We start from the raw sequence: 27,166 nt of genomic DNA on the forward strand, positions 1-27,166 counted from the left end.
TGCGAAGAAAATGAATCTCATTTATGCACGTCAGTTTTTGCCACGTTCACTGCAAGCGTCCAGCGATATTTGTCAAAACAACGCGGGGTTACACTGACACCTGCTGACTGCACTCGCAAGGGCCTGCCATGTTTGCTTATCAGTGTACAGCAGGTGGCAAAAGTATTCACACTCTGTACTTTTGAAGACCATGTATTGTGAATTCAGAGATTTATCACTCATGATTGAAAATCATTGCTGCAAATATGTAAATACTGAGAACTAATACACAATTGTGGAGCTATCACATTAAACCTTTTGGTCACCATTTCAGTTGTCCTGATTATTTGGGGGGGGTCATCTAAAATGGTGCCTAGTGACGCAGTTGGGATTCTATCGCTGGAACTTGAGCATCTTCGTTCGCCTCAGCAATATTTGGTGCAATAAGTCCAGCTTTGTATTGGCAGCTCCATCATGGTCCGGCTGGGACCATGCTGCTCCTTTCCTGACCATCCCCCTCGACTTCCGTGTAGCCAGGCTGCTGATGCTTGCGAAACTTGAAGGAGGGCCAGTAGCTCTTGTGTCGCTGAAAAAAGAAATGTGAGGATGAAACAAAACGGCAGCAGAGATGAGACCTATAGTACATTACTCACCTGGATGTAAAGTGGTGATACGGCAGATTGGTGGCAATTAATGTAAAAAGCCACAAGAACCAGAGCCAGGATTAAGACCAGAGCGGATGCGATACCCGCAAAGATGGCTGTGTTCGCCCAACCACCGCTACCACGAACAACCTGCTCTGCATCTGTATGGAAGACAATTTCATGAAAGGAGACAACATGTACACTTCATTAGTATGAGGATCTGCATGTGGCGCATGCAGTGGACAACCACTACTGTGTCAAACAACTGATTGTCCTCACCGTCACCATTACAGTGGTTTTGTGACGAAGTTAAGGTCACATGTATTTCCGGTGTGACAGAACTGTCCTCCTCGGGGTAATCATCACATGTGGTTCTTTTGCTCTGTGAATACGCACACAAACACTATTAAACGCACTCAACAGCTACTTCATTAATTGTACAAGTCAATAAACGAACCGTATTATAAATGCAGCTAATACTGAGAAGTGTTTCACAATATAGTATGATGGTGTTTGTAGTTGGAATGTTTTTTTTTAATTGAACAAAGTCATGAAAGTGTTAGAAATGTTAAAATGGGTGTTATTGCTGACACCAGAAAAGAAATTATTTATGAAAAAATATTCACAAAATATGTCATTTTACTTTATAATCTTAATATATTATATGGTTTCTTTTCAGTGGGGCCTTAATATTCCTTGACAGAAACAAGTTATTTTTTGGTAAAACAAAAAACTAATTTATTCTGAATATCTTTCCCACAAAAAAACTATTAAGTATTTGAAATATTTAAATTGTTACAAGAATCAATGTTTTTTGGAATTCTTTTTTAAATTTAGAATTGAAAAATATCAGCTTCATTTTTTAATTATTACTATACATTATCAGAATATGTCAACTCTATAATCAAAAACTTACCATTCTTTTTTTCCCCCCAATTAAAAATACAAACATTTTATAACTGAACAAAGAACTGCAAACGATGTCAGGGGGATAACATACTTAAAATATATATACATGTATATATGTATTTTTTAAAGCAAGATAATGACATATATCGTGCACAATTGCTCTCAGAGTAAGCCAACTCTATTACTATAATACCATTCTTAATTTGTCAATACTAATGCTCATTTGTCATGTGATCATTTTCCCCAAATTTTGTAATGAAGGAAAATCTGATATGGTTATCAAGCTACAAAAAATAACAACTATGTTCCCAATAATGTTTGCATTTGATCTAATTGGATGTAGGTGACTAAAAAAGAAAAACGTATGACCTCCTCTGAACAGCCAAAGTCCAACCATTCTTGCCTGTGTCGATCCATGCCATCCGAGCACCTAAAAGATTGCCGTGTTGTATCAATTACTGCTGTAAAACGTGACTGCACGTAATTTACGGCAAATTTATCAGCTCACCTCTGGAGTACGTTACACCAGCTGCAGTCAGACGTCTGATTGGACGAGATGCAGCGCTCACAGTTGTCGTGTTGCAGGCAAGCTAATAGGAGCGAAAAACAGACTTTTCACCTTAGCAGATGTTTTCTGAGTTTATGAAAGTAAATATGGCAACTGGTTGGGGACGATGTTATTTACGAGAATACGTTTTGGAGAGCCATTTAAAAATAATCGCTAAACTGGCAACAAGGTGAGAGAGCAAATGTTGTGGGGCACTTGCTTGGAACTACGTAATCGGCCAAAAAATACAAAAACTACTGATGGAACAAAAAAGCCATTTTGACAAATGAACTTGAATTGATCAAACCCATGAGTCACAGAACCATATTTTACCGATTATCAATGTCATAGCTTACTAGGCAACGGCGTGAACTCCACCGCCGAGGAGCTGCTGATATTAGCCGCGCCGATCTCTATCCGGTGGTACTCGTATACCGTCTGCCTCTGGACGCCTGTGAGGAAAATCATCCTAAATTTGGCTGAAAAGAGTTGATTAACATGACGCTAACCTTCTGACTGGGACGATGACGTGACCACAAAGGCATCGGAGAGGCCAGCCTTCACTGGGTGGTGAGCGGAGCTCATGTCACTGAGAGGGAGCGGTATCTGGAAAACAACATACGATGGTGTCCAAATGTTTTTGAGGTAACACGGTGGTGCCTTCTTCCCTGTAACTGGCTGGCGACCAGTTCAGGGTGTCGTGCGCCTTTCGCCCGTAGTCAGCTGGGATAGGCTCCAGCACCCTCCCGCGACCCTGTACAGGATAAGCGGTGTGGATAATGACATGACGGTGGTGCCTATCACATGACAAATTAAATCTGTTTGAAAAAAATGTTCCATTGATGGTTGAGCGGATGAATCAAAAAAATATTATGGTTTATTACCTGCTTTCTTGCAAACATTTAAAAAAAGGTCAACTACTGATGCTCTTGAATGACCCTTTTAACTTACGTCTTTGTAAGTGAAAGTGATGCTTCCTGTTCTGTAAAGCGCGGCCTGGAAGGTGAAGGCCCCCTCTGACTCTCTCCCCGATAGTCGGACGCGCTCCCATTGGACTATAAACACCTCACCTGGAGGAATCAAGCACAACTTTTAAGTAATACTTCCCTAGAAAAAACACAGTCCTGACTCCTGGAAAGTTATTAATAAAAAAAAAAAATCAGCCGAAAACAGTTTCACAGTTTGACGTGAAATTGTGCATTAGGACAGGACACTCAAAACAGATCCTGGTACCCATTAAAAAAAAATTTCGTTAGTTGTACACCCTGTAAAATAGACAAAAATAGCCTGCAACACTAGTGTCATCAGTTGACGTGAAATTGGGTGGTTGGTGTTCAAAGATATTCTAATAGTATTGAATTTGTGTTCCGTCATGATTATTAAAAGAAAAAGAAATAAAACAAAGACTGTAACGGGCACAGGGTGTAGCGAATCTGCTGCGTACCATTATCCATGTACTGCACGGTGGACTCTTTCGAATGGCCGGGGTCAAAATTAGCCATCAGCGGGGCGATGTACTGGGTGGACGTCAACATACGATGGGTGAGCTCACCGGTAAAGATAAAGCCTGAAAATGAAATTTCATCAACAGCTTCCGATTAGGGTTGAACCGTACATTGTGATTTGGATTTCTCCTTTTGGAACGCAATGGAAGTTGGCTGACATTTGGCAAACCGTTCCACTCCAACACCAAAATGTTCAACCTACCTCCCGTCGCTATGGCAACCTGCCTAAGGTAATGTCCATAAAAAGGGAAGTCGAATGACAAGGCAACTTTCTGAAAAGGAAGCACACAAACACACACACACACACCCACACACACACACACAAGTGACGTTATTAGGCAAAACTGCACTAATGTAGTAACATACGGGACAAGAATCAATGTCAAACAAAAGTCAGCCTTATAATATCTGTAAAGCCAGTTACTGCAGTTTGAATGAGGGAAAATGGTCACGTGTACCCGCTTAAGATGTTAAAAATCAGAATTCATTCTTTTTTTTTAAGGAATGTTTTGGAGGTTCTCAACTTTAGCAGGGTTACAAAAAACATTTGCGAGCCATATGTCAACACAAAATGTTTCCTCCCAAGTCTGATGCAATATTCGCGGTGATTAAAAATAATGGAAGCAAAGACAGGGCTGAGCGGCGTGAGGTTAGGTCAGGCTAGTGGGCGAGAACCTAAAAACAGATCCATTTTCAAGACAGCAAATGAGAAAAATGTGACTGGAACAGGCTGTTATGAGAAATATTGCTCTTTCTTTTTTTTTTTTAACACGTATGCCACATGTGGCTAATACTGAAAGAAATTTGTTGTGATATTTATTTGGATAAAAAAAAGTCATATTTTTTCACATAGCAATTCTAAGTAAATTTTGCAAGGAGAATTTCTTCATAATTTTACTTTCATATTTGTGGATTTTTAAAATCAAATCTGGCCCTTGGGCACACAGTTTTCCCAGCGCAACCTTAACGACTTTAGAATTTCATACTCATCAAATTCAACATGTTCGCCGCGAATCCAAAATGACTGCACCAAATTCCTTTGGCCTGCTTTGCTTACACATCTGTTTTGTCTCCTAATTGTTGCGCAGACATGACAAATGACTTCTGCAATCAAACGGGATCTGACTTTTTCAACTTGTAAGCATGATAAAGAGTGTGATGACTAATATTACAAAGATGGAACTCTTGGATTTTGACCTCTCAACTGTTGTGTATGTCTGTGTAATTAAGAGAAAACACACACACACACACACACACACACACACGCACCCCCACACACATACACGACCATACATTATTTGTTTGTGTTTTTATATATTTGATTAAATCCCATAATGACTGTATTTTATTTTGCATTTGAATTCAGTGACACGTTAAAGCACCCTTTGAGAATCACTGCTGTACGTTGTGTTTTTCATGAGTGAGACTCACGGCGGCTTGCTGGTAGGAATTGGACAAAATTCCATGCACTCGGACTTGGCCGTGCTCGACGTCGCTCATGTCCACCCACAGCTCTCGTGTTCTCTGGTCCTCTGGGCCCAAGCGCTTCCAGGTGTAATACTTGTCGCCATCCTCCTAACAAAATAAACAGAATGAATGAAATTGCAGTATACTGCAGTACAATGCAATACAATACAACACAACTTTATTTATTTAGCGCATTTCACAACAGCACTTTGCACACAGTGTAACATAAAATAGCAACAAGAGAACAGTAAAGACAGTGAAGGCAGTAAATTAAATCACAAATTAATTATACTAACATATAAGAGTAGATACCAGAAAACAGCAGAACAGTGACAGTCTTATGTTGGGTCAAAAGCCAAAGAATAAAAATGCGTCGCTCAAGAAATATGACATATGAGTTTAAATATGATTTGTAGCCTGCTTTGTGAGTTTGACCATATGACCTTCACAAGCTCAGTCGTAATTGGTTCTTGGCAAGGTGCGGTCTAAATCTGCGCAGTGGCTGGCTTGACTTCGTTTTGGTATTTTCACAGACACACGCAGCTTGGCGCAGTTTAAAATGTGCGTTTTGTGCCAGTGTGGGTGTGAACATAGCTGACTTGATTTGCGCCCAATTGAAGCGGCACAGAAGTTGCCTTCCATGCAGAGTCCATGTGTCCATGTCCATTACAGCTCACACTTACCACCACACTGGTCATGTTGTTTGTCAGGGTGTCAATAGACAATGCTTTCCCCTGGATGGCTCTGCGTGTCCTGGAATGTGAATTGTAGACATCCTCTGTCCAACAGACATTAAACAGGTTAGTTGTAGTTAGGTTATATACACATCATGGCATATTGACACAGTAGAAACACAAAGAAATCCTGCAAACCATAGAGTAACATTTTTGGCATGCAAACAGAGGTTTTATGTAAAAGCTGTGACTCAAACCACATATTTGAAGCATGCAGCAGTTCAGGATTACGTGTCACACAATAATGGTTACTTACTAGTTCATGCGGGAGGTTAATTTTAGCACCATCACCGTGTGGAAAAAACATGCAGGCGCGAGAACCCGCAAACATTTTGGGCCTTGCGCAACCTCAGACACAGACTCATAACATACCAAAAAAGTATCAACAAGCAAAGTTAGACAATACAGTAGAGTGTCTGTACAGCTTTCGGAAATGTAAACACTTCCAAAACGAAGCATAAAACAAGATAAAATTAATACACTACGGCAATAAATTCAAAAATTTAATAGCACTGTGAAGCTATATAAGTGTACACAATGCATAAATTCCACTTGAGCCATATACAAACAATACAACTTTATTTATACGTGAAGTAACGTTACATAATCCCAGAAAACGGATGGAGAGGTGAAATTTATGGGATTTGACACTTTGTGGAAACCACCCCCTGACGGGATGAGACGAAAATTGCTAAATTAAATGACATGAAATGAATACGCTTGTTTTAGATTATCATGTTTAACCAAAAATATCATGACTATTCTTTTGAAATCAAAACTCAAGAGACAAAAAAAATTGCATTTCTTTCATTTCGTTAACTATAATAATAGATGCCTTGTCACAGATAACAATCCTGACGAAAGAGTGATAAGAATTCCAATTACCTTACACATTTCGAGCCAAAATTTGAACGAAACAAGTATGGATAGCTTTAAATGACATATTCCATCGTAATTGGCCTGCGAGTTTTCATTTTAATACTTCCGGGTTCATGCTGATTACGTCATAGCAGGCATATCTATAAATACCCAGCCCGCGCGCAGTATCAGTTGCGGAGTGCGACACTAACCCTAATTTCCCCCTTTTGTGCCGCTCGTACTGCACGGTTGCTGTTTTTCTACTCTCGGGGCTTTCAGCGAACCTACGTGAGGCAGGAAGGATAAAAAGCCAATATTGAGGGCGATAAAAGTCCCGGGAGATGCACTCCGCATGTTCAGGTCCCGGTCAAGAATGCACCACCAGCTTGGTCAGCTTGGCTGCCTTAAAGAGTTCGCCTCTGTTGCTCGGTGCATTCACCCCGGGAAGGATGCTGGCGACTGAACAGATTAACCTGAGCAGGGGCAACACCGCCGAACCTTTCAATGGTCCGGTTATGGAGCCTAAGCTCAAACATTTAAATGCAACAAAAACTTGCCGTTTAGTTCAAGAATGCCAGGTTTGTGTGGTTGGTCCACGTGCTGGTGCTAGCTAGCTTGACGTAGCTATTAGCGCCGTAGCAGCTAATTTTAACGCATTGTTTGAAATCACATGTAACAATAATTAGTTGTTGCTGTCAATACAGGGCATTTTTTTTGTCTTAAATCTTTTTCTTCAAGTCGTCCACAAGCATTTTTTAAACTATCCATATCACACCTGAAACACATTTCCAGAATGTGCTTAAAATTCTTACATGTTTTTCATTCAACAGTCTCAAAGTAGATTACTTCTGTCCTTTGTGGTTTAGTGACTACATCACAGTTATTGTGCATCTTCCTTCCTCCAAAACTGCCACTTGGTCACATCAAAACAAAGGAAATGAACACAGAGACTCAAGTTAAAATTTGTCTGCTTTCACATTATCTGGGACACTGATACTGATGTCACACCCATTTAAACCTACATTAACTAGCAGAGCTCTCAATGCCCCATGGGAGCCTTGATGAAATAGAACTCTCCGTGGATGGTTTTGAGTGTGGTTGTGTTTTGTTTTTTTTTAAATAGAAATTGCTTAGCCAAATTGGGCACAAAAACGAATCCTTCCTAGGGCTCAAATTGCTGGGAACCCATTCTCAAATGGAACCATTTTTTATGTCCATGGCCTAATGCATATATTCTTTATCTTTTGTGAAGAACGACTAATATGAAAGACTGAGACGTCTCCATGTACTCTGTTCAAATGTTTGGATTGTATCGCCCTCAGGTGGCCAAGATATGCACACCATGAGTGGTTTCAAATGAGGAAAACCAGCGTGAACTATGTAAGTTGGTGATTTTTGCTCTGGCCATTCCATTTGGGGCTGTGCTCAGGCCGGGTGTGTCCTCAGTCTCTGGAGGAATGGCCTTGTTGGGATGTTGTGGTCGGGCGGTGGCTGCTCCAAAAAGAAGCTGCAAGGGTCAGTTGTCCATCTGGTCCATCTGCGCTATCGTTTAAAATCATGCCGTCTCCGCATGATCCTTTACCACAAGTGTGTAAAAAAAAAAAAATAACCGTCTATGTAATGTGTATGCAGTAAATTTAGCATTTGGTTTCCTCGCGGTGACACAGAGGACATTTATACAGTTTGTAGACACCACAGAGGTAGGCTCTACCCTAAAAAACATCAACACTTGAGATGCCAGTGTGGTCATGGAGCAAATTAAAATTGCATCTCAATGCCTTTGTATACTTTTTTGGAATAAAACCTTTTTCGGTTTTAATGAACACAGGCGACTATATCTTAATGTTAGTCATTGTGGTGCTTCATATTTTTTTAGGTTTTATTTAGTGTAAAGGTTTGCGAACAACTGCTCTAGATGCTTACTAAGGTGAAGTCCCACATTTTATTGGAGTCAATAACCCCCCCAGCAAATTCTCTTCGTTGTTCGGGTGTGGAGGTTCCACTCTGCAGTGCGTCCATTTCACAACATTGATGAAGTGTCTTTTCTATGGATTTTGGCTGGGGAAGTGGTTGTCAATGTCATAGGAATTCATAAAATGGCCTTATGGGAGCAGCTCTCTTACAGGATAATGATGACCAATGTTCTGAGTTTAGAAAACAAAACATCACTCTTCATGCACCGTTGAAACTAAATCTCATGCGGGGATGTGATTACAGCTGTCAAAAATGAATCATTGAAGGGCAATGTAAGCCAAATCCACAGCTAATAGCATTACTGTTCCCTATCATAAAATGCAGTTCATATATGTTGAGGCCATGCTCGTAATAGAAAGCACTCGTATCTCAGATCATCATTCCACATGGTAATGACTGCAAATGCCACCAATCTGTTCCGTCACGCCAAAAACCACCAACAAATGTTCGAATCATGTTTTTAAACTTCCACGAAGTGTATGCTGCGGGAAGTCAAAATGAACTTTTATGTCAAAGAAAAGTCAATCTATTCTGTCTGGATCGGCTTCAAGATCTTTATAGCACAATTAGTCATGACAGGAGCAACAGTTCATTTTTGTTCATTTTGGCTCGCATCTACAGACGGAACTCAAGTGATTGAGTTGGCGTGTGATTGTGAGCGACAGAACAGATAAGAGCAAAAGAAACATAAACCATATTTCAAGTGTTTTTCCCTTTGGGCGTCTGTGCTTGTTTTTGGTGCAATTGGAACGGTTGCCTGAAACTACATCTGTCCTCTGTCCAACGGAGTGAATAACATGAGTCCAACTCTAATTTTAAACCAGGCTGTTTTGAGGCTCGAGTCCTTGTGGAATGTTAATTTTGTCTTACACTTATTGGAGGCAAAGAAAAAGTGCACTTTTGCAGTCAAAATTGAGATTCACAATGTGTTGAAATTGCAGAATACACCAACCCATTCAAAGACATCATTAATAAAAGTAAATTCAGGGATTTGTTTGTGCGGACTGGGGCTTTGGCCCAGTCTGGCAACTTTAGAGTGCCCCGTCGGTCATGACTGTGCTCACCTCACGGGGACTTAGATGGAAGAGCGAAGCTGGCCACGGGAGGGTGGTGGGGGTGGTAATTAAGATTTAAAGGAGACATTTTCTGCAATTTTTTTTTCACAATTTAAAACAGTTGTCATATGTTTTCATAGTAGGTCTCCATCGTATATATACATTATCTAACTCGTTTTTACAATTGTATGATACAAAATCATGTTCTTTTGTTACAGGGCTTAATTTGACACTTGTATTAATGTATACTATGTCATTGGATGCAAAAAATACACTACAGTTTTGCTTAAAACAGAAACAGAATGACCAAACAGAGACTGAGAGAGAAAGAAGCTATCATTGTATATCCTCACCTGTGGATGGGACCTCCGCCAAGGCTTTTTGGAAGAGACAGAGCAAGAGCATCACCACACGGAGAATCATCATGTTATCATGGGGAAATAGCAGTACAAGACTAACTTCTTGTTTCTGCTTTCACTGACTGACTCTATTTTCAACTTGCTCCATGCGCCACCCTGCTGCTCTACACTCCTCCCCGGGGCTGATCATCCATCGCCACGGCAACAAGAAGGGATACCAGGATCACCCTCCAAGGCGAATTTCATTCACAGAAAATATTGGTTGGATTTCAAAAAAATTGTTGTAAGACTCCAAGAGGAAAAAGAAGTGGAATATTTCAATTTGATTGGCTGCAACAGGATCATTGCCGTCATACATCACCGTTGGAGGACATTATTCCGGTATTGTTAAATGTTCATTTTATAGGTCATATTTAAATTAAAAGTGCATTAATATTTCAATATTTTATTTGTAATTAAATTAAGAGGTAAAATAAAAACTAGGATTTTTAAAAATGCTTAAAAATTGAAAAATTAAATTACTTTGTGGTTGACATATTAAAATGGAAATAAAAAGTTTACACACTCCTGTTCAAATACCATGTTTTGGTTAATATAAAGTAATGAGACCAAGATAAATAATTTCAAAACCTTTTCTACCTTTTATGTGACCTGTACAACTCCAAGGAGAAAAGTTTTTTTTTCAAGAGGAGAAATAAAAAGAAATAGCTGAGAAAATGTGGTTGCACAAGTGTGCACACCCTCTTATAAGAGGGAACATGACTCTGTTCTGAATTAATCAATCATATTCAAACTCATGTTAAATAAAACTCAGCACAAGCTTGAAAATGAAATGCCTCTGCGTAACTCAAAATAAATGTCCAAGTTCTAGCAAGCTGACAGTTTTGTGACGATTGCTGTTTGGAACTGGTCTTAATTTGAATATGATTGACTCAGTTCTAACTAAAGAAAAATACTTCTCAAAGTATGATGCTTCTGCAGCAACACTATCCTGCTTTACTGGAGGAAAGGTGTTCTTGTGTTTGTGAGTAGTGTTGTACTAAACATGCTTTGTGCAATTATAGCCTAAAGAGTTCCACTTTAGTTTCATATTCTTTTGTGTGTGGGAACTTTTAAGTCTGTGTGTTTGTTTTTGTGAGATAAAGCTTACCACTTGCCACCCTACCCCATAGTCAAGAAATATGAAAAGATGGGAGATTGTTGTCAGGCTTACTAAACAGCAAGCTCTTGCCAGAATATCCGACAGCTCCTTCATTGTTGCTATTGGCGTATTGGCAGCATTTCTAACCGGTTTTCTTGCTCTCTTTTTCAATTTTGGTGGGGCGTTCATCTCTTATTATAGTCATTGTTGTGCCATATTTTATCCATCTAAGGCTGACTGTTTTTGCTGTGTTCTATGATATATTTAATACAGTGGAAATTCATCCGTAACTTTTTGATTGATATCTTTGAATAACATAAGCCAACAATTTTTGTTTTTAGCAAAGATGCAAGTAATTTTTTCTTGATGAACATTTTGTGTTGAGTTCGAATACGCCCTTGTTTTGTCTGTAGCAGATCACTACTAATAACAATAAAAACATTGTTGATGATGATAATAATATAATTAACAATAGTAACTAAAGCATCGCTGCTTAAAATTTTATGTTGACCAGTGTAATGAGATCCTTCTCTCAAATAATTTTAAATATTTACCAATGATTCCATTTTATTAATTTAACTATATATTATTAGAATTTTTGTAAGTAAAATACGAGGTAAACTTTAAAAAAAATACGCGTTTGGCTTTCAGATTTAAGTCTCGCGATACTACTTGCATGCGGTTGTCATTGGTTAGGTGGACGGTGACGTCAAAGTGGGCGGTTCCCGGAAGGAAAGGCCACAGAGCCCAAGAAGAAGAAGAAGACGAAGAAGACAGCCGATGAGAGCAGCCAAAGAAGAAAAAGTGAGGTAAGTCAAACCTATCCAAATAACGCTTACGAACCCGCGGGTCGTAACTCGAGTTGGCTATCTTATCATGAACAAAAGGTAGACGTTCATGTTTCTAAAGCGTTCTCAGTAAATTGGCGGCGCTGCCTCGCTAGGTAGCCGAGACCGAACCGAACGTCCAGCAAAAAAATGACACGACTTTCATATTTTTCACCCGGTTATGACATAATTTTCGGCCACACAAACAAACCGGGGGAAGCGCCAAATTGTATATAAGATAAACGTCGTCATCATTACTTTGATGTTAGGCTGCTAACGTAAGCGGAATGTCAAGGTTTTTTTTTTTCGGGGAGGGAGCTTCCTTCCTTCCGATATCGGTCGCCGTTATGCTCAGCTGATAATGCTAACGGACTAGCACCGGCTAAGGAAGGTGGACGGAGCTGACGTCGGCCAGTTTGGTGGCTAGTTGTGTAGCTTGAATGCAAGACCCGTAAAGCGGGTATTTCCATTTGGTGGGTCACTAACAGGTGCGTCGTCCAATAAACTTTATAACACCCCCGTTTACCGCAGGGTAGGCATAACAGGCCCAAATGCACACCCGCAATGTAAAAAGATATCGCTCTCTCTCTGTCTCACACTCTTTTTCTTTTTGTTTTTTAACCTCTCTCACCCACACCTTTTTAAATGCATGTTAATGTATAAGAACGCACACGTGCATGTGCCTTAAAGAGGCGGGGCCTGTTGGGGTCGCACGTGATCTGAGGTGAGCGAGGTGGTTGACAGCAGTTTAATGCTCCAGCGTTCAAGAAACTTAAGGATTTTCACCGCGCTTGTTTTCTTTTAATCTGCACTGACATTCCAATGCGTCCGACATCTCATCCAAAGAATATCGCTAGCCATGGTCTAGCCAGAGGCTGAGCTGCACTGTTTGTGCAGAGCAAAAAACACTTTCGCTTTATGTACCTAGTGAATATGATCCTTTTGGAACAGAAATACAAATCCATGTACAGTTTCACTCTGTTCTTAACCTCATCTATACCGAAAGGTGCCTGTAATTTCTTTTGTAGTATTAATCTGTTACTGCTTTACAGAAAAACACCAATCCAATTTTTTTTAAAAATACACAATTTAGCAATTGTTACTGAACGAATTTGCGCTGCACAATTTATTCCTGAACAAAGCTGTACAATTATTCTTTTCTAATGTTGTATATTCTTATATGAGTTTACAAGATGAGGAAACAGTCGACAAGTTTGAGGCTAGCCACTTAGGTTGCGTTTATAGCAGTTGGACGTTGTCCTCTCAAGGCAGTGACACATTATTGCGGAACAAGAACGAAAGAAATACAGACATGGATACTTCTATAAATATTTATGCCGCTAAGTTCTTGATGTCTTCGACTTGGTGTGAGCTGACCACGCTTTTGTCATCTACTGGAACACTTCAAAACATGAAGGAGGGATTAGATCTTTTTGGAGGTATTAGCTCGTCAGCAAAGTAGCTTCAAGGATGGTGTCAGTAATATACCGTACAATATACTGCAAATAAAATAAGTATAATGAATCAGTTTAAGAGTTGTGCTCCGAGTAATGAACAACAGGAATGAAGACATTTTCTAGTCTTGAATACTTTTGAAATGTGTCAATTAAAAATACAACATACATTTTTCAAATGTTTTCTTTTGTTTGTCTATTATATGCTACTCAATGAATTTTATCTGTCTCAAAAACTATGCGCATAAAACCCATTTTAACGTAACATTGTTAACAGTCCTACAAGTTTACTGTCGTTATTGTTAAGAAAGCAAATGACTGTTAAAAATACAAATGCAAAAATGGTTTGAAAATAGTGGAGTTGAACTCACATGAGTTACTTTGGAGTCTTTTTTTGTGTTGCAAAAAAAAAAAGCCACTATGGGGATCTAAATCTTTGACGCCCGCTTACACGAGCTACCAGGCAACATGCCTGACGTCTCGTTTGAAGTTCAGGCTGAACAGTAAAAGCCATATTTTTAGTTCTATTGGAAATCCAACCTGAACTTTCGATTCTTTGTTGTGCTCTTTTCATAGAAGACAGAGGAAAAGGAAATGCCAGAGATTTTTTTTCTTCCCTTCTCAGCTAACTGCAGTTGACGACTTTCCTGTTTGCTTTTCCCCGAGTTATGTCACCAGATTCCCATCCTTAAACATTTCCCCTGAACCTCGAAAGCCTATGCTAGCCAGACAGACAAACAGATAGCCAAGTGCCTCGTTGTTGCTGAGCTTGCACTTTTTTTACGTGCGCCCATTAACTCGTTGTAGAAAATCATTTTCGCTCAATGCACACAAAATTTACATCTGTGTTTGAACTCTTCTATTTCTACTACTGTTAGTGGTTTAATCTGAGTGCAATGTAGAGTTCTTATACATATTTAGAGAGGCGACTTGTCGCTGAACGCTTGACTATTGTGTAGGCTGGGTACAGGAGGCTATTATGAATATATCACTGGTTCTCCCCCTCTTGAAAGCTCCTCCTTCCTGGCTTGTTTTCCCTCTTTGTCCCACTCTCTCCCACTTTCTGCTTTCCCCTCCCTATCACTTTCTCTCTCTCTCTCTCTCTCTCTCTCTCTCTCTCGCTCACTTTGACCCACTTCCCAGTGGAGGTCCATTAAGGATGCAAGCAAAGCATCCGTTGATGTGAGCAGCTCTGTACTTCCCAGAAAAAAAAAAAAAGGAACGTCCGAATGGAAAGCTATCAGCTGCACTTACAAACATGGAAAAAATTCTTAATGAAAGGAAAAACCCACAGTGGTCATGGAAATAATTTAAATTTGGCCTGGACAGAAAAGACGGTACTGCTACCCGAAAAAAAAAAAATCATAATAATTTAATGTTGTTTGGCCAAGGTGTGTCCTTTAATTAGCATCACACTTGAAAAATTTAAGATCCATGAGACTGTAGCGAACCTCTCTGCATGAGGTCGCAAGAGCAAAATTCATGACAAATTGATGGATAATATAAATGGTAACAAAACAGACGCTGTCAAAACTAAGTAGCAGACTCGTGTGTTTGATAGCATAGGTAGGTACCCTTGAGTCTCGTGATTGGCTGATGCTGAATATTTTATGGAGGGAGTCGTGATCTCCTGTCACATGTTGGAGATTAAGCCAGGCTCAGCAGCACTTAAAGTAAAGTTGATTGCTTCAGCCGTCATGTTTTAACTTCATCTTTCATTACGTTTGACACCTCCCCTGTGCCATGTGACTCAGCTGAGGTTGGTCCAGACTTTTTTATCGTGCTCAGCGGTAAAAACCTCCTCTGCTCGCTTTCCACTTCCTGCGTTTCCTGTCCTACCGCCGAGCATAAGCTGGCTGACCTCCTCGTTTTGCAACGTTTTAGTGCAAGAGAAGCTTTCTGAATCGTACCAGCGAGTTCCAAGTGTTACAACACACACACTTGCACGTTGCCACAAAACTCACATGCAGATGGTGTCAGGAACAGGAAGTCCGATGTTAAGTCCACCTCCGCGTTTTTTTTTTAAATTACTAACTTCTTTCAACAGTACATTTTTATAAAATGTGATTTTTGAACACATCAGTGTTCATTTCATGAAGACGGAACTATTAATCTATGAAATAGGTAGAATTTTGACCCATTGACTCATTATTGTATTCCGGAATCTACTTGTGCGAACTATGACTATTTTTGCTTGTTCTTTCTGTAGTTTTGGAATTTTTTTCCTCAAGGCAAGCCATGCCCTATAGTATAGGGCCTATACAGTCCGTCAAAATAGAATTGGCTTATCATGCAACTATCATGTTACGTCACAACACATACAATGCTTTACAAAAACATGACTTCGTGTTACTCTTTCAAATATCCCTACAAAGCAGTGTTTTGTTTTTTTTTTTGTTTTTTTTTTACAAGGTGACATTGCTGATGTTCTTTCAGCCTTTTATTGAATGAGATAAATACAACGCTCTCAGCTGCTGTAGGCCACTTCCTAAAGCCAAACTAGCCAACTTGACTCTGCCCACCCTGGCCTATTCAAGACATTTTTATTATTTTATTTATTTATTTTTTTTACATTCTCTCTCTCTGTATACAGAATGTAAACATAAAGCTCACTAACATAAATTTACGTTGTCTGTGCGATAGTAAAAAAAAATCAGAATGTCACAAATCATAATTTAATTTGTGTCACTACTTGTTTTTCAGTTCCCCTGGCTTGGTCTCCTCTTCCTTTCGGCTCCTGCCTTAACTGAACCCGGCCACCCCGCCACTGATTCTTCTACCTTCCCCCACCCCGGATAAAGTCCCACCTATGGCCGGACGAGGCGGACCCGCGCGGACCAACGGCGCCGCGGCGGCCAGCAACAAAATCTGCCAGTTCAAGCTGGTGCTGCTGGGCGAGTCGGCAGTGGGCAAGTCCAGCCTGGTGCTACGATTTGTTAAAGGCCAGTTCCACGAGTACCAGGAGAGCACAATTGGAGGTGGGTTTAACCTTCACACTCTGCTAAATCAGCGGCAGTGGTGAAAGTGGTCAAAGATTAAAAAAGTATGTGCTTTGGAAGTGAGAACTTAGTTTCCTCTGTCATGTGACAAGGACCTGAGTCAGCAGCCATCCCCCACCCACCCTACACTTGTAAATTCATATTATAGCTAGGCTTGTCACATAACACTTAGTTAGGAGGATATATTTTCACAGAAAATACCACAATAGATTGTATCACTTTTTTATGCCACTGACAGTGATGATAATACTGCAAAACTCACTCAAATACATCCTTTTTAAGAGCAATTCGCTTCCATTTTTTAACAATATTGAACATCTTTAAATAAATAAATAAATGGATTTCAAGAAATATCTTAAATTTATAAATGAAATGACTCAGGCTCTCTTAAAAAAAAAATGCACTGTAACAAAATTTCACACAACACATACAGTCATATATCTGTTTCAGAATGTCCCTACCAGAGGGATGACAAAAATGCCGTTTTACATATGAGCAATGTAAAAAGAAAAAATAATAATAATCAATAAATCCACAATCCTAACCCAACAACCAAGTGTTTGAAGCAAACATGCAAATAACCACATACTGTCATTTTTTTCCTAGTTTTAAGGGGTCTCTTGCATAAAATTTAGCATTCAAGGACGGCACAAAATTACTCAACAACAAACCAGCATTAAGCGCAAGAACTCATTTTGTGCATGTTTTCACAAAAATCAACTCACTCAAAATCTGAATATTAATGATGTTTTATGTCATGCATGTAATTTCAATTGTTGCCCATCCATGCTCTAAAACAAATAAAAAACATTTTCTTTTTATCTGACACGTAACAAATATACCCAACAAAATTATTTCAATGTAGAAAAAAAGAACACATATACCTTATAATGATTATACCGAACTTCCCTTCTCCCCTCGTGTAGCGGCCTTCCTCACACAGACGGTATGCTTGGATGACACAACGGTCAAGTTTGAGATCTGGGACACCGCGGGCCAGGAGCGTTACCACAGCTTGGCGCCCATGTACTACAGAGGCGCCCAGGCAGCCATTGTTGTGTATGACATCACCAACACAGTAAGCGATAAGCCCAGATGGACAGACTTGCTATTAGTTCGCTGACCCTTGTCCTCCTGTTTGGGTTGATGATTACTTCATTCTTACAGACCTTTGTGCTTTTGTCACTCGGTCATGCATAGCACATCAAAAAAAATTGTACATACTGGTATGTTTTGATCACTTTTTTTTTTCTCCCCAAGGACACTTTCACACGTGCAAAGAACTGGGTGAAAGAGCTGCAACGACAGGCCAGCCCAAACATTGTTATTTCCCTGGCAGGGAATAAAGCAGACTTGGCCAACAAGAGAGCTGTCGATTTCCAGGTAAAGACTGAAATGGATATCGTATTTTCATTTATTTATTTTTTTTTTTTTGCATGCGTGTGATTACTCACGTGTGTGTCTCTGTGCTCCACTGTCACCAGGAAGCACAAGCATACGCAGATGACAACAGTTTGCTCTTCATGGAGACGTCGGCAAAGACCGCCATGAATGTGAATGAGATTTTTATGGCTATAGGTAAGCGTCATATTCGTAATACGGATGTATGCCTTGGAGAAAAGAAATGGCCTGAGTAGCCAAAGATTGGTGGAAATGTGGACGGATTGCTTATTTTATTTTGTATTCATGATGTCATTTAAATTTTTCATTTGGATCAATAGAAAAATGTTCACGTGTTGGAAAAATGACTTTTTTATTGGCTGGCGAGAATTCAAGGGTTTTAATAGCTATTTTTTTTTTTTAATAAGAAAAAAGAACACCCAGTGATTGGATGGCTGGTTAGGCCCCAGCACAGCTTTTACTCGAGTGAGAATGGTCGGTACAGAAGATGAATGAAGAAATCATTGTTGTATATGTAATGTTAATATTTAATTTTAATAATCTTTATTAGTATTTTTGGATTTTATTTTCAACATTTTAATTTATTTTTACCCAATTTTATTTAACTTGTGTTTTTTATTTTTTTTTATTTAGTACAATACACCTTTATTTATATAGCGCTCCATGCATTATAAACTATAAGTAAGGCTATAAAACTAAACGTGTAACATTTGGTGCAGTGGTGTATTATATTATGCAATGTACCATACAATGCGTATTTCCACGTATGTTGGGGGTTGAAAAATGTAGAGCTTTTTTTCACAAAACATTTCCATCCGTTTGTGATCCTTACCAGCCAAGAAGCTCCCCAAGAACGAGCCGCAGGGTGGCGCGGGCGGCGGCGGCCGGGCCCGAGGGGGCGTGGACCTGCAGGAGGCGGCACCCCAGGGTCGCGGCGGCCAGTGTTGTGGGGGCGGGAGCAACTAACCCTCACGAGGCTTTCTTCACGTCATCTGATCCCAGCCACTTAACCAGCTTGGATGAAGCGGACCAGATCTGATTAGCCAGTTGTCAAACAATGTCATGGCGTTGGGACCAAAACACGGCGCAAATTACAAACTGTTTGGCCGACGACATCATCGGCCTGGCGACCAATCATGTTTTAAAGCCCCCCCAAAACTCTTTTGATGGTGGACTCTTAGTGGAACAAAAGTCACAGTCATGGTATTAAAAAAAAAAATCATGAAGCTCACTTTTGTTTCTGTATTTGTGTAGAAAAGTAATGCAACATAAATAAAAAGATTGAGAACAGGCAGACATCCTTCCTGGTAGAACTGCGTAGCTGCAATATTGTCCTGTCAATATTCTAACATTTGTTGGGACACCTTTATGATTTAATTTTTATATTTAGACTACCCAACCATAAATATAGTAATGCGTCATTAACGATAACATCACCCATATGTAGTTTGAACATAAAATGTCAATAACAATAAGATATAAAATAATGTTTTTTTTGCGTATTTGTATGGAGATTTGCCGAGTTTATAACCAATCAGAAACAAACATCTACATCTTCCCCATCTTCCTCAGCATTATTTTCTGATGTTTCTTTTTTGTTTTTGTTCCATGTCTTAACTTTTGTTTTCTGAATCTATAGTATTAAATGCACTGGTTCTGTCTCATCTTTGTGAATCAAGATGCTCGACTCAGCGTTTTCCTGTCTCATCTTTGTGAATCGAGTTGCTTGCCTTGGCAATTTTCTTCATTTGTACTATGCGTAGAAGAGTGACAAGAAAGGTGGAAAAAAATGTAATTTTACCAATAAACCTGGAGACGTTATATATTTTTTTGTGTCTAATTCCTGATACACACATGACACCTATTTTTTAAATGAAGGATTTGATATTTAGTTTTAGAAATGAATCTCACAATACGGTTGACATTTTTAGATTTTTTTTTTATGTAATTCATTGGACTGTGATGGTTTATTGTGAAGGAAACGCCTTTACTTTTAAAACTACATTACCCACAATCTTCAGAAAAGTGTGTTGCCTTCATGGTAGCTGAAAAACCGAGAGTAATTTATTTTTTTAATTGCTTCTTTTACAGGACCATTAAGTATAATTTAATATATCAATGACTCAATATGTATAGAAAATAGCGTTTGACGGACGTATCCAAAGCTAAATCCGTTTAAATGACTTTTTTCGTCAACGTGAAAAAAATGCGAGTATACATCAGTAACCAATTGCTTTAAAGTTTATTTATTCGTCTTGACGGCTGTATTTTGAATCAAAACAACAACAAAAATAAATGAATCCAAAACCCTAGAGAATAATGCCTTCATTTGAGCAATTTTCCCAGTCGAACCCAAACGCAACACATGAGCTCACCGGCAACCCAAGAAGTAGAAGAAGAAGACGTTTGAAATGTCGGACCCGGCGGTGCAGGGCCTGCAACCCCGGCTTCTCCATGCCCAGTCGGCTGCAGGGTCGACTGGGTCCGGTGCCACCGTCGCAACCGGCTCCGGTTCGGGTAACAGCGACCCGGCCAGGCCTGGGCTGAGTCAGCAGCAACGCGCCAGTCAGAAGAAAGCCCAAGTTCGAGCCTTTCCACGGGCGAAGAAGCTCGAGAAACTTGGCGTTTTCTCCGCCTGCAAGGTAGTTAGCTCGCCAGTTAGCTCGGCTGGCTAAAGTTCAAAACAAAGCACTCCACTAGAATTATTTTACTTATTTATTTACTATCCATAAACACGCAGCTACAGGAGCTAATGGTAAATTTCCCCATGTAGCTAGCTACCTGGCTAGCTTCACTCATTCATTTATAGAAAAATAAATGTTAGTTTTGCTTCATGGTGACCAATAAAGTAGATGTACTCTAGTGAGTGTTCATTCATTGCAAATGCTGTTCGTGTTCAGGCCAGTGACACGTGCAAATGCAACGGATGGAAGAACCCAAACCCCCCCACGGCTCCCCGTGTAGACCTGCAGCAACATGCCGCCAGCCTGAGCGAGCCGTGCCGCAGTTGTGGACATGCCCTAGGTACTCACCCACCCACTCAGGAAAGCAGCATCCTCTATGCATGGTGTCCCAAAAGTCACTAGACACTTACCGGTAGTTATTTTCCCATTTTGTTTCAAGCTAAGGCTTTGCAGTGTTTTGGAACTTTATTCCCTTGTCTTTGGCTGGGCAGCTGACATCAGAGCAGCATTGTAAAATTACCAGCTGGCAAGAAGTGTTTCTGTCCTCAACTGCTGTTCAGCTACCAGTTTGAGACACTTTATGGCTGCTCCAATGTGTAGTACCTTTTATGCTATCCATGGCAAGTTCCTCAAAACAAGATCTGTTCTTGACAAACCAAGTGGCCTCATGTTTGTCCGAATGATACCAGAAATGAAATAGAAAAAAGGAAGTGTATCGTTTGGGACATCCTCGTATAATGTCGCAGTCGGGCAGAGTGCTCTCTTTATGTTCCCTTTAACTTGAATGTACCACGCTTTATTGCAGTTATTTTTGGCCTTCATCCCAACACCTCAATATTTTTGCGTCTTGCAGCCGATCACGTGTCCCACTTGGAGAACGTGTCAGAGGATGAGATCAACAGGCTGCTGGGAATGGTGGTGGATGTAGAGAACCTGTTCATGTCTGTGCATAAGGAGGAGGACACAGACACCAAGCAGGTCTACTTCTACCTATTCAAGGTGAACACGCGCATTAAAACTATATCGACAGAAAATCAAGATCAGACCAGTGTGTAGTAACGTCTTTTTCTTTGGTAGCTGCTGAGGAAATGCATTCTGCAGATGAGCCAGCCAGTGGTGGAAGGATCACTTGGCAGTCCGCCCTTTGAGAAACCCAACATTGAGCAGGTGAATGTCAAATAACTGACAATAACATTGACTATGTTTGCTTAATTTGACCACTTATTCCACTTTATTATTGCCTGTGTTCCTCTCCAAAGGGTGTGTTGAACTTTGTGCAGTACAAATTCAGTCACCTTGCACCCAAGGAGCGCCAGACCATGTTCGAGCTGTCCAAGATGTTCCTGCTGTGCCTCAACTACTGGAAGCTGGAGACGCCCACGCAATACCGGCAGCGCACGCAGAAGGACGACGGCACGGCCTACAAGGTGGACTACACGCGCTGGCTGTGCTACTGCCACGTGCCGCAGAGCAACGACAGCCTGCCCCGTTACGAGACCACGCACGTCTTCGGGCGCAGCCTACTCAAGTCCATCTTCACCGTAACGCGGCGCCAGCTCTTGGAGAAGTTCCGTGTGGAAAAGGACAAGCTGCTGCCTGAGAAGCGCACGCTCATCCTGACGCACTTCCCCAGGTAGCTCTCACGTAACACTCAAGTGAGAACTAGTGTTGTCACTCCATTTTTTTTATATATTTTTTTATTTTACATGTTTCACCACTGAATTAAACTTTTTCAACTCGAAGATATTCACCCCATTCAGGATGTCTTCTGAACTATTTTCAACAGTCCCAACATTTCTACTTTTCCTGCAATTCCATATTTTCCGTGGAAATAATTCCCATTGAAATTCTTGCTTTTTTTTTTTTTTTTATGTGTTCTCACATTTTCCCTGACAAGTTTTTTTACTTCAGTATTTCTTGACCAATTCAAACAATTTCAACCTTTCCACTCATTCAGGACACATGTGGAACTATTCATCGCATTCCCCAAATTCCCACATTTTCACAATAAAATTCCCCAAATTAAGATATATTTTATATATTCATATCCTTCCACATTTCTCATCCCAACCTCAAGTCTTGCATTCTACAGTTCAACAATTCAATGAATTCCTCGGCTTTTCAGTTTTGCATTAGCTCTCGAGAGTTCTCGTGCATTTTTTCTGAGGATGTTGCATTCTCTCATTACAATTCATGTTGTCGACAGGTTTCTGTCTATGCTGGAGGAGGAAATCTACGGGGAAAATTCCCCCATCTGGGAGGCCGACTTTACCGTGCCTGCCGCCGATGGGGCGCAGCTGGGACATCAGACGGGTGAGAGTTTTGATAGATTCTTTTTAAATTGTCACAGCAGCAATATTTACACACACTCGCTGATATTATTCATCAAGAAGCAATCGAGACAGTAAAAATACAAAGAGCAGCATCAAGGAGGAATTAGAAGGAATCTAAAAGGCATCAATACAAGAAGAACAAAATAAGATTATTGTAGTGCATATTATGTGCCACGTAACGAATGTCAGTTTCGTTGTGTTCTCAGTGATCAGTCCAGCAGCTGTGTCGGGCTCGTCCGCCCTCTCCAAGGCTCTGAGCGCGGGTTCGTCTCTGGGCGTTCTGGACGCGTCAGGTTCCGAGCCAATTCCAGGTTGGCATCATTTATGCGTTTGATGCGGCCGCTCGTTGTCATTCTTACATGGTTCTCCCTTTTCAGGCGAGAAGCGTAAACTCCCCGAGGCGCTGACGCTGGAGGACGCAAAGCGCATCCGCGTGATGGGCGATATTCCCATGGAGCTCGTCAACGAGGTCATGATGACCATCACAGACCCCGCCGCCATGTTGGGGCCCGAGGTCAGTCGCGTGATGCCAAGTTAGAGAATGTCATTTTATTTTATTTTAGAAAAATGACATTTAACTACAAAATAAATTTGCGTAGTATATTAACTTTTATTTTCTTGTCATATTTCTTCCGTAAATGTTTTTCCATTCACATATCATATGTCTGACATTACTCTGTTAATAGTAGATTTATTTCTTCCTTTATCTTTTTTTCTTCTTTATTTATCTTAAAAAAGGACTATCACAACTTTATTCTCATAATCTTATGAGTAGTTCTCAAAAATAAAAAATTTTTTACATATATTTTTATTGTAGTAATATGATTTAATATTTACTATTATTAAGATTTTATCTCTAAGAGTATGATGTAAATCCCTTAACATTGCAACTTATTTCCTGAACAATAACATTTTGCACTCTCATTATACTAGAAATTAAATTTCTCCAAAAATACAGCTTTATTTAAAGACGTCTTTTCATTTTATGACTCGAAGTAAGTGTTTTCTCCCAAACGGTATTCATGAAACATTATTATAAAGCCATTCCCCTAATGTTCTGTTTTTGTTTTCATTATTATTTTTATCAGACCAACCTGCTGACGCCCAACGCGGCCCGCGATGAGACAGCTCGTCTGGAGGAGCGTCGCGGCATCATCGAGTTCCACGTGATCGGCAACTCGCTGTCTCAAAAGTCCAACAAGAAGATCCTGATGTGGCTGGTGGGCCTGCAGAACGTCTTCTCGCACCAGTTACCTCGCATGCCCAAAGAGTACATCACGCGCCTCGTCTTTGACCCGTAAGAGCTCTCCACCTCGTAAACGCACGCAGGCAAGCCCATTTCTGATATTGCTTATGTTTTTTTGTTTTTTTTTCCCTCTCTCACTCTTTCCAACGAACAGTAAGCACAAGACTCTAGCCCTCATCAAAGATGGCCGTGTCATTGGGGGCATCTGTTTTAGGATGTTTCCCACTCAGGGCTTCACAGAGATTGTCTTCTGCGCCGTCACCTCCAACGAGCAGGTCAAGGTATGCCAAACGACTTTATTATTGCAAAGGGGAAGTCAAGTCAAACATTTTCTTTACAAAACTGAATATACACGTCAATTTCATCTTGGATCCCTGTCTCTATATTCTACAAAATATTTGGAAGGGTTAGACTCAAACCAAAATCTCATCTATACTCGGTCTTTTCCCTCTGTCAGGGCTATGGCACGCACTTGATGAACCACCTGAAGGAGTATCACATCAAACACAACATCCTCTACTTCCTCACCTACGCTGACGAATACGCCATCGGCTACTTCAAAAAGCAGGTGAGCTCCCGACTCTACTTTGGAGCCATTTTCCCGTCAAATTAGACTTCTTTCTTCCTTCTGGCAGGGCTTCTCCAAAGACATCAAAGTGCCCAAGAGTCGCTACCTGGGCTACATTAAAGACTACGAAGGAGCCACGCTGATGGAGTGCGAGTTGAACCCCAGGATTCCCTACACGGAGCTGTCGCACATCATTAAGAGGCAGAAAGAGGTCAGCTGTCCAATTAGACGTCGTCCGTCCCTTTTGTAGTCGTGAGACAAAATTTGTGACCAAATAGCTTGATAGCTCCTTTAACTCCTTGTCAGATCATCAAGAAACTGATCGAGAGGAAGCAGAGTCAGATCAGGAAGGTCTACCCGGGGCTCACCTGCTTCAAGGAGGGCGTGCGACAGATCCCTGTGGAGAGTATTCCCGGAATACGTGAGTTTGTGTCTCGATACAATAACAACTATACAAACCTAAGTGCGCTCATGTTATTTTCTTCGTCCTCTAGGAGAAACCGGATGGAAGCCAAGCGCCAAGGAGAAAGTGTAAGCAATCTCACTTTTAATGTGTTTGGTTTTTTTGTGGTTGTAATGAACAATTGTCAGATGCTAGAAAAGCTCAAATTGGATTCACTGAATTTAATTTATGTATCATATAAATATATGATATAACAGTAACAGGTTTGATCAACACGATGTCCTGTAACTCTTTTTTAATGTTGTTAAATCCGATCATTTAAAGTAGAGATTTTCTCATTTGCTCCGATATTGGTGCTAACAGTAAGGTGTTGTGTTTTACAGGAAAGAAGTGAAGGATCCTGATGTGTTGTACAACATGCTCAAGAACCTACTGGCCCAAATAAAGGTAACAGACACATCCTTGTAGCAGCATGTTTAGATTGTCAAAAAGCTTTTGGTGTATTGTCTCAAAGCAAACATTTTTAGTTTGTCATCATTGATCGTAGACTTCACTTTGTAGCCTTAATAATTTGTCATGCGTGTGCTTGGATGTTTTTGCAGACTCACCCTGATGCTTGGCCGTTCATGGAGCCTGTCAAGAAGTCCGAAGCGCCCGATTACTACGAGATCATCCGCTTTCCCATCGGTATGCTGACACTCATTCCATATATATAGATACCGATGATATGCTATATATGAAAAATATTTCATGTTAAAACATTTTTCAGTCTTTTCCTTGGACGCTTTAATAAATCGTATTACTCAGGGCGATAAGGGTATCGACAAATCTATCATAATATTTCAATAGAATGTAAAAAATTTACCGTTTTTGCATGATAACTTAATGCTTCAATTTAATTAATTGTGCTGCTCTTTGTGATGTGCCCATCTTGGCCACTAGGGGGTAGTATAATACAGTCATACAGACAGACAAACAGCGCTCAGTGAATTAATAAGCTGAAATGGTACCAGCTGTTTCACGCAGAGGATAAAGAATTAATTAAGCAGGTTGAAGCCCCCTCCTTTTTATTTTTGTTTATTTTTATTTATCTAAAGGTTTGTGCATTAACTTCCAACCTGCCGCTTATTGGAAAGCGAATTGAGTTGTTCTCACCTGTCCGTAGACCTGAAGACCATGACGGAGCGCCTGAAGAATCGCTACTACGTGACAAGGAAGCTGTTCATCGCCGACCTGCAGCGTATCATCACCAACTGCCGCGAGTACAACCCACCTGACAGCGAGTATTGCAAGTCGGCCAACACACTTGAAAAGTTCTTCTACTTCAAGCTCAAAGACGGTGGCCTCATTGAAAAATGAACATCAAACCCTTTTTTGTTGTTGTTGTTGCTCGTTTTTGTTTAGCTTTTTTTTTTTTTGCGCAGGACTCAAACGCGACACAATGCAGTACCAAAGTTCTACACCTGAAACAAACTTTTATTTATAAGATTTAAACGTCATTCCACTTATTGCGTCGCCAAAAACTGGACCTCGGGGACTTGAAAGCCACGTTGCCTTCGGTTACTGACACACTTGAAGCTCCTACTGCGCTTTTTGCTTTCCTTTTGTTGCTTATTTTTGTATATACAAATATATTTAAAAAGAAAAAAATAGCACAAAATGGAGTTTGTGCTAGAAAGTCAGCACATGTTCCAATAAACGTTTTAGCTCTCATTTGTCACCATCACTGTCACAAAAAAATGAAGTTTTGCTGGTATTTTTTAGCGACTTTGTGCTAAAAATGTGGTTATGTAGAACAGAGGTAAAAAAAAAAGACATTTATTGTGCCTCGATCTTAAAATATTTGCTTAAAAAGTGCATTAATTGGGTGCTACACCAGAATTTGCTGCCTTCACAAACATTCAGTAAAACAAAAGAAAAAAATCATGGTTGTTTTTGACTTGAACCACCAAGCATTACGTTTCCATGACGTGATGGTTCAAATGCCACTTATTGTCACTGTCGTACTGTTCAAGACAATAAAGTTTTTTTGTGGTTAAGCCATTTCAGCGGATAGTGCCATCTGTTGACAACTGAAAT

General features: G+C 40.2%; 3 protein-coding genes and 1 long non-coding RNA gene across 5 annotated transcripts; 3 read left to right on the forward strand and 1 right to left on the reverse strand.

Annotated features, from left to right (window-relative positions):
- Nucleotides 1–176: 176 nt before the first annotated feature.
- LOC148322659 (plexin domain-containing protein 1-like) lies at nt 177–10,168 on the reverse strand. Of its 2 annotated transcripts, none has more exons than XM_088316643.1 (13): nt 10,026–10,168; nt 5,735–5,829; nt 5,016–5,159; nt 3,787–3,856; nt 3,524–3,646; nt 3,031–3,149; nt 2,589–2,685; nt 2,436–2,531; nt 2,041–2,122; nt 1,902–1,962; nt 903–1,005; nt 633–784; nt 177–565 (listed from the first exon to the last, which is right to left on the reverse strand). In XM_088316643.1, the coding sequence occupies exons 1-13, from the start codon at nt 10,096–10,098 to the stop codon at nt 452–454; spliced, it is 1,329 nt and encodes a 442-aa protein (XP_088172769.1). In that variant the 5' UTR covers nt 10,099–10,168; the 3' UTR covers nt 177–451. The 2 variants fall into 2 exon arrangements, with proteins under 2 accessions (XP_088172769.1, XP_088172770.1); XM_088316644.1 differs by lacking the exon at nt 10,026–10,168 and adding an exon at nt 6,671–6,696.
- On the forward strand, nt 6,851–10,507 carry LOC148322660 (uncharacterized). Its single transcript, XR_015846622.1, has 3 exons — nt 6,851–7,221; nt 7,966–8,023; nt 9,891–10,507. It is a non-coding gene; the product is annotated as an uncharacterized LOC148322660 (long non-coding RNA).
- A 1,351-nt stretch (nt 10,508–11,858) lies between these two features.
- Nucleotides 11,859–19,674, forward strand: rab5c (RAB5C, member RAS oncogene family). Its single transcript, XM_088316357.1, has 6 exons — nt 11,859–11,981; nt 16,157–16,431; nt 17,379–17,530; nt 17,713–17,835; nt 17,937–18,030; nt 18,689–19,674. Exons 2-6 carry the CDS (start codon nt 16,263–16,265, stop codon nt 18,817–18,819), a joined length of 669 nt encoding a protein of 222 aa, XP_088172483.1. The 5' UTR covers nt 11,859–11,981; nt 16,157–16,262; the 3' UTR covers nt 18,820–19,674.
- A 536-nt stretch (nt 19,675–20,210) lies between these two features.
- On the forward strand, nt 20,211–27,130 carry kat2a (K(lysine) acetyltransferase 2A). The gene is made up of 17 exons (XM_088316356.1): nt 20,211–20,495; nt 20,754–20,877; nt 21,391–21,536; nt 21,615–21,704; nt 21,797–22,170; nt 22,744–22,850; nt 23,077–23,181; nt 23,248–23,384; nt 23,959–24,167; nt 24,271–24,397; nt 24,574–24,684; nt 24,752–24,895; nt 24,991–25,105; nt 25,179–25,215; nt 25,471–25,534; nt 25,690–25,774; nt 26,253–27,130. Exons 1-17 carry the CDS (start codon nt 20,265–20,267, stop codon nt 26,444–26,446), a joined length of 2,400 nt encoding a protein of 799 aa, XP_088172482.1. The 5' UTR covers nt 20,211–20,264; the 3' UTR covers nt 26,447–27,130.
- Nucleotides 27,131–27,166: the final 36 nt, after the last annotated feature.

Source organism: Idiotropiscis lumnitzeri, chromosome 15 (assembly GCF_059441095.1).
Source record: "Idiotropiscis lumnitzeri isolate Australia: NSW breed Sydney's pygmy pipehorse chromosome 15, RoL_Ilum_1.0, whole genome shotgun sequence".
In the NCBI taxonomy this organism is placed as follows: domain Eukaryota; kingdom Metazoa; phylum Chordata; class Actinopteri; order Syngnathiformes; family Syngnathidae; genus Idiotropiscis; species Idiotropiscis lumnitzeri.

Excerpts from the sequence above, each read along its gene's own strand:
- LOC148322659 (XM_088316643.1), bottom strand. The coding sequence starts at position 10,098 with ATGATGATTCTCCGTGTGGTGATGCTCTTGCTCTGTCTCTTCCAAAAA. Across the intron at positions 3,150-3,523 it reads CGTGCAGTACATGGATAATG|GTGAGGTGTTTATAGTCCAA; the intron begins GTACGCAGCAGA and ends TGATTCCTCCAG. Across the intron at positions 2,123-2,435 it reads GGAGTTCACGCCGTTGCCTA|CTTGCCTGCAACACGACAAC; the intron begins GTAAGCTATGAC and ends CGCTCCTATTAG.
- rab5c (XM_088316357.1), top strand. The coding sequence starts at position 16,263 with ATGGCCGGACGAGGCGGACCCGCGCGGACCAACGGCGCCGCGGCGGCC. Across the intron at positions 16,432-17,378 it reads CCAGGAGAGCACAATTGGAG|CGGCCTTCCTCACACAGACG; the intron begins GTGGGTTTAACC and ends CCCCTCGTGTAG. Across the intron at positions 18,031-18,688 it reads TGAGATTTTTATGGCTATAG|CCAAGAAGCTCCCCAAGAAC; the intron begins GTAAGCGTCATA and ends GATCCTTACCAG.
- kat2a (XM_088316356.1), top strand. The coding sequence starts at position 20,265 with ATGTCGGACCCGGCGGTGCAGGGCCTGCAACCCCGGCTTCTCCATGCC. Across the intron at positions 25,535-25,689 it reads ACCTACTGGCCCAAATAAAG|ACTCACCCTGATGCTTGGCC; the intron begins GTAACAGACACA and ends ATGTTTTTGCAG. Across the intron at positions 25,775-26,252 it reads GATCATCCGCTTTCCCATCG|ACCTGAAGACCATGACGGAG; the intron begins GTATGCTGACAC and ends ACCTGTCCGTAG.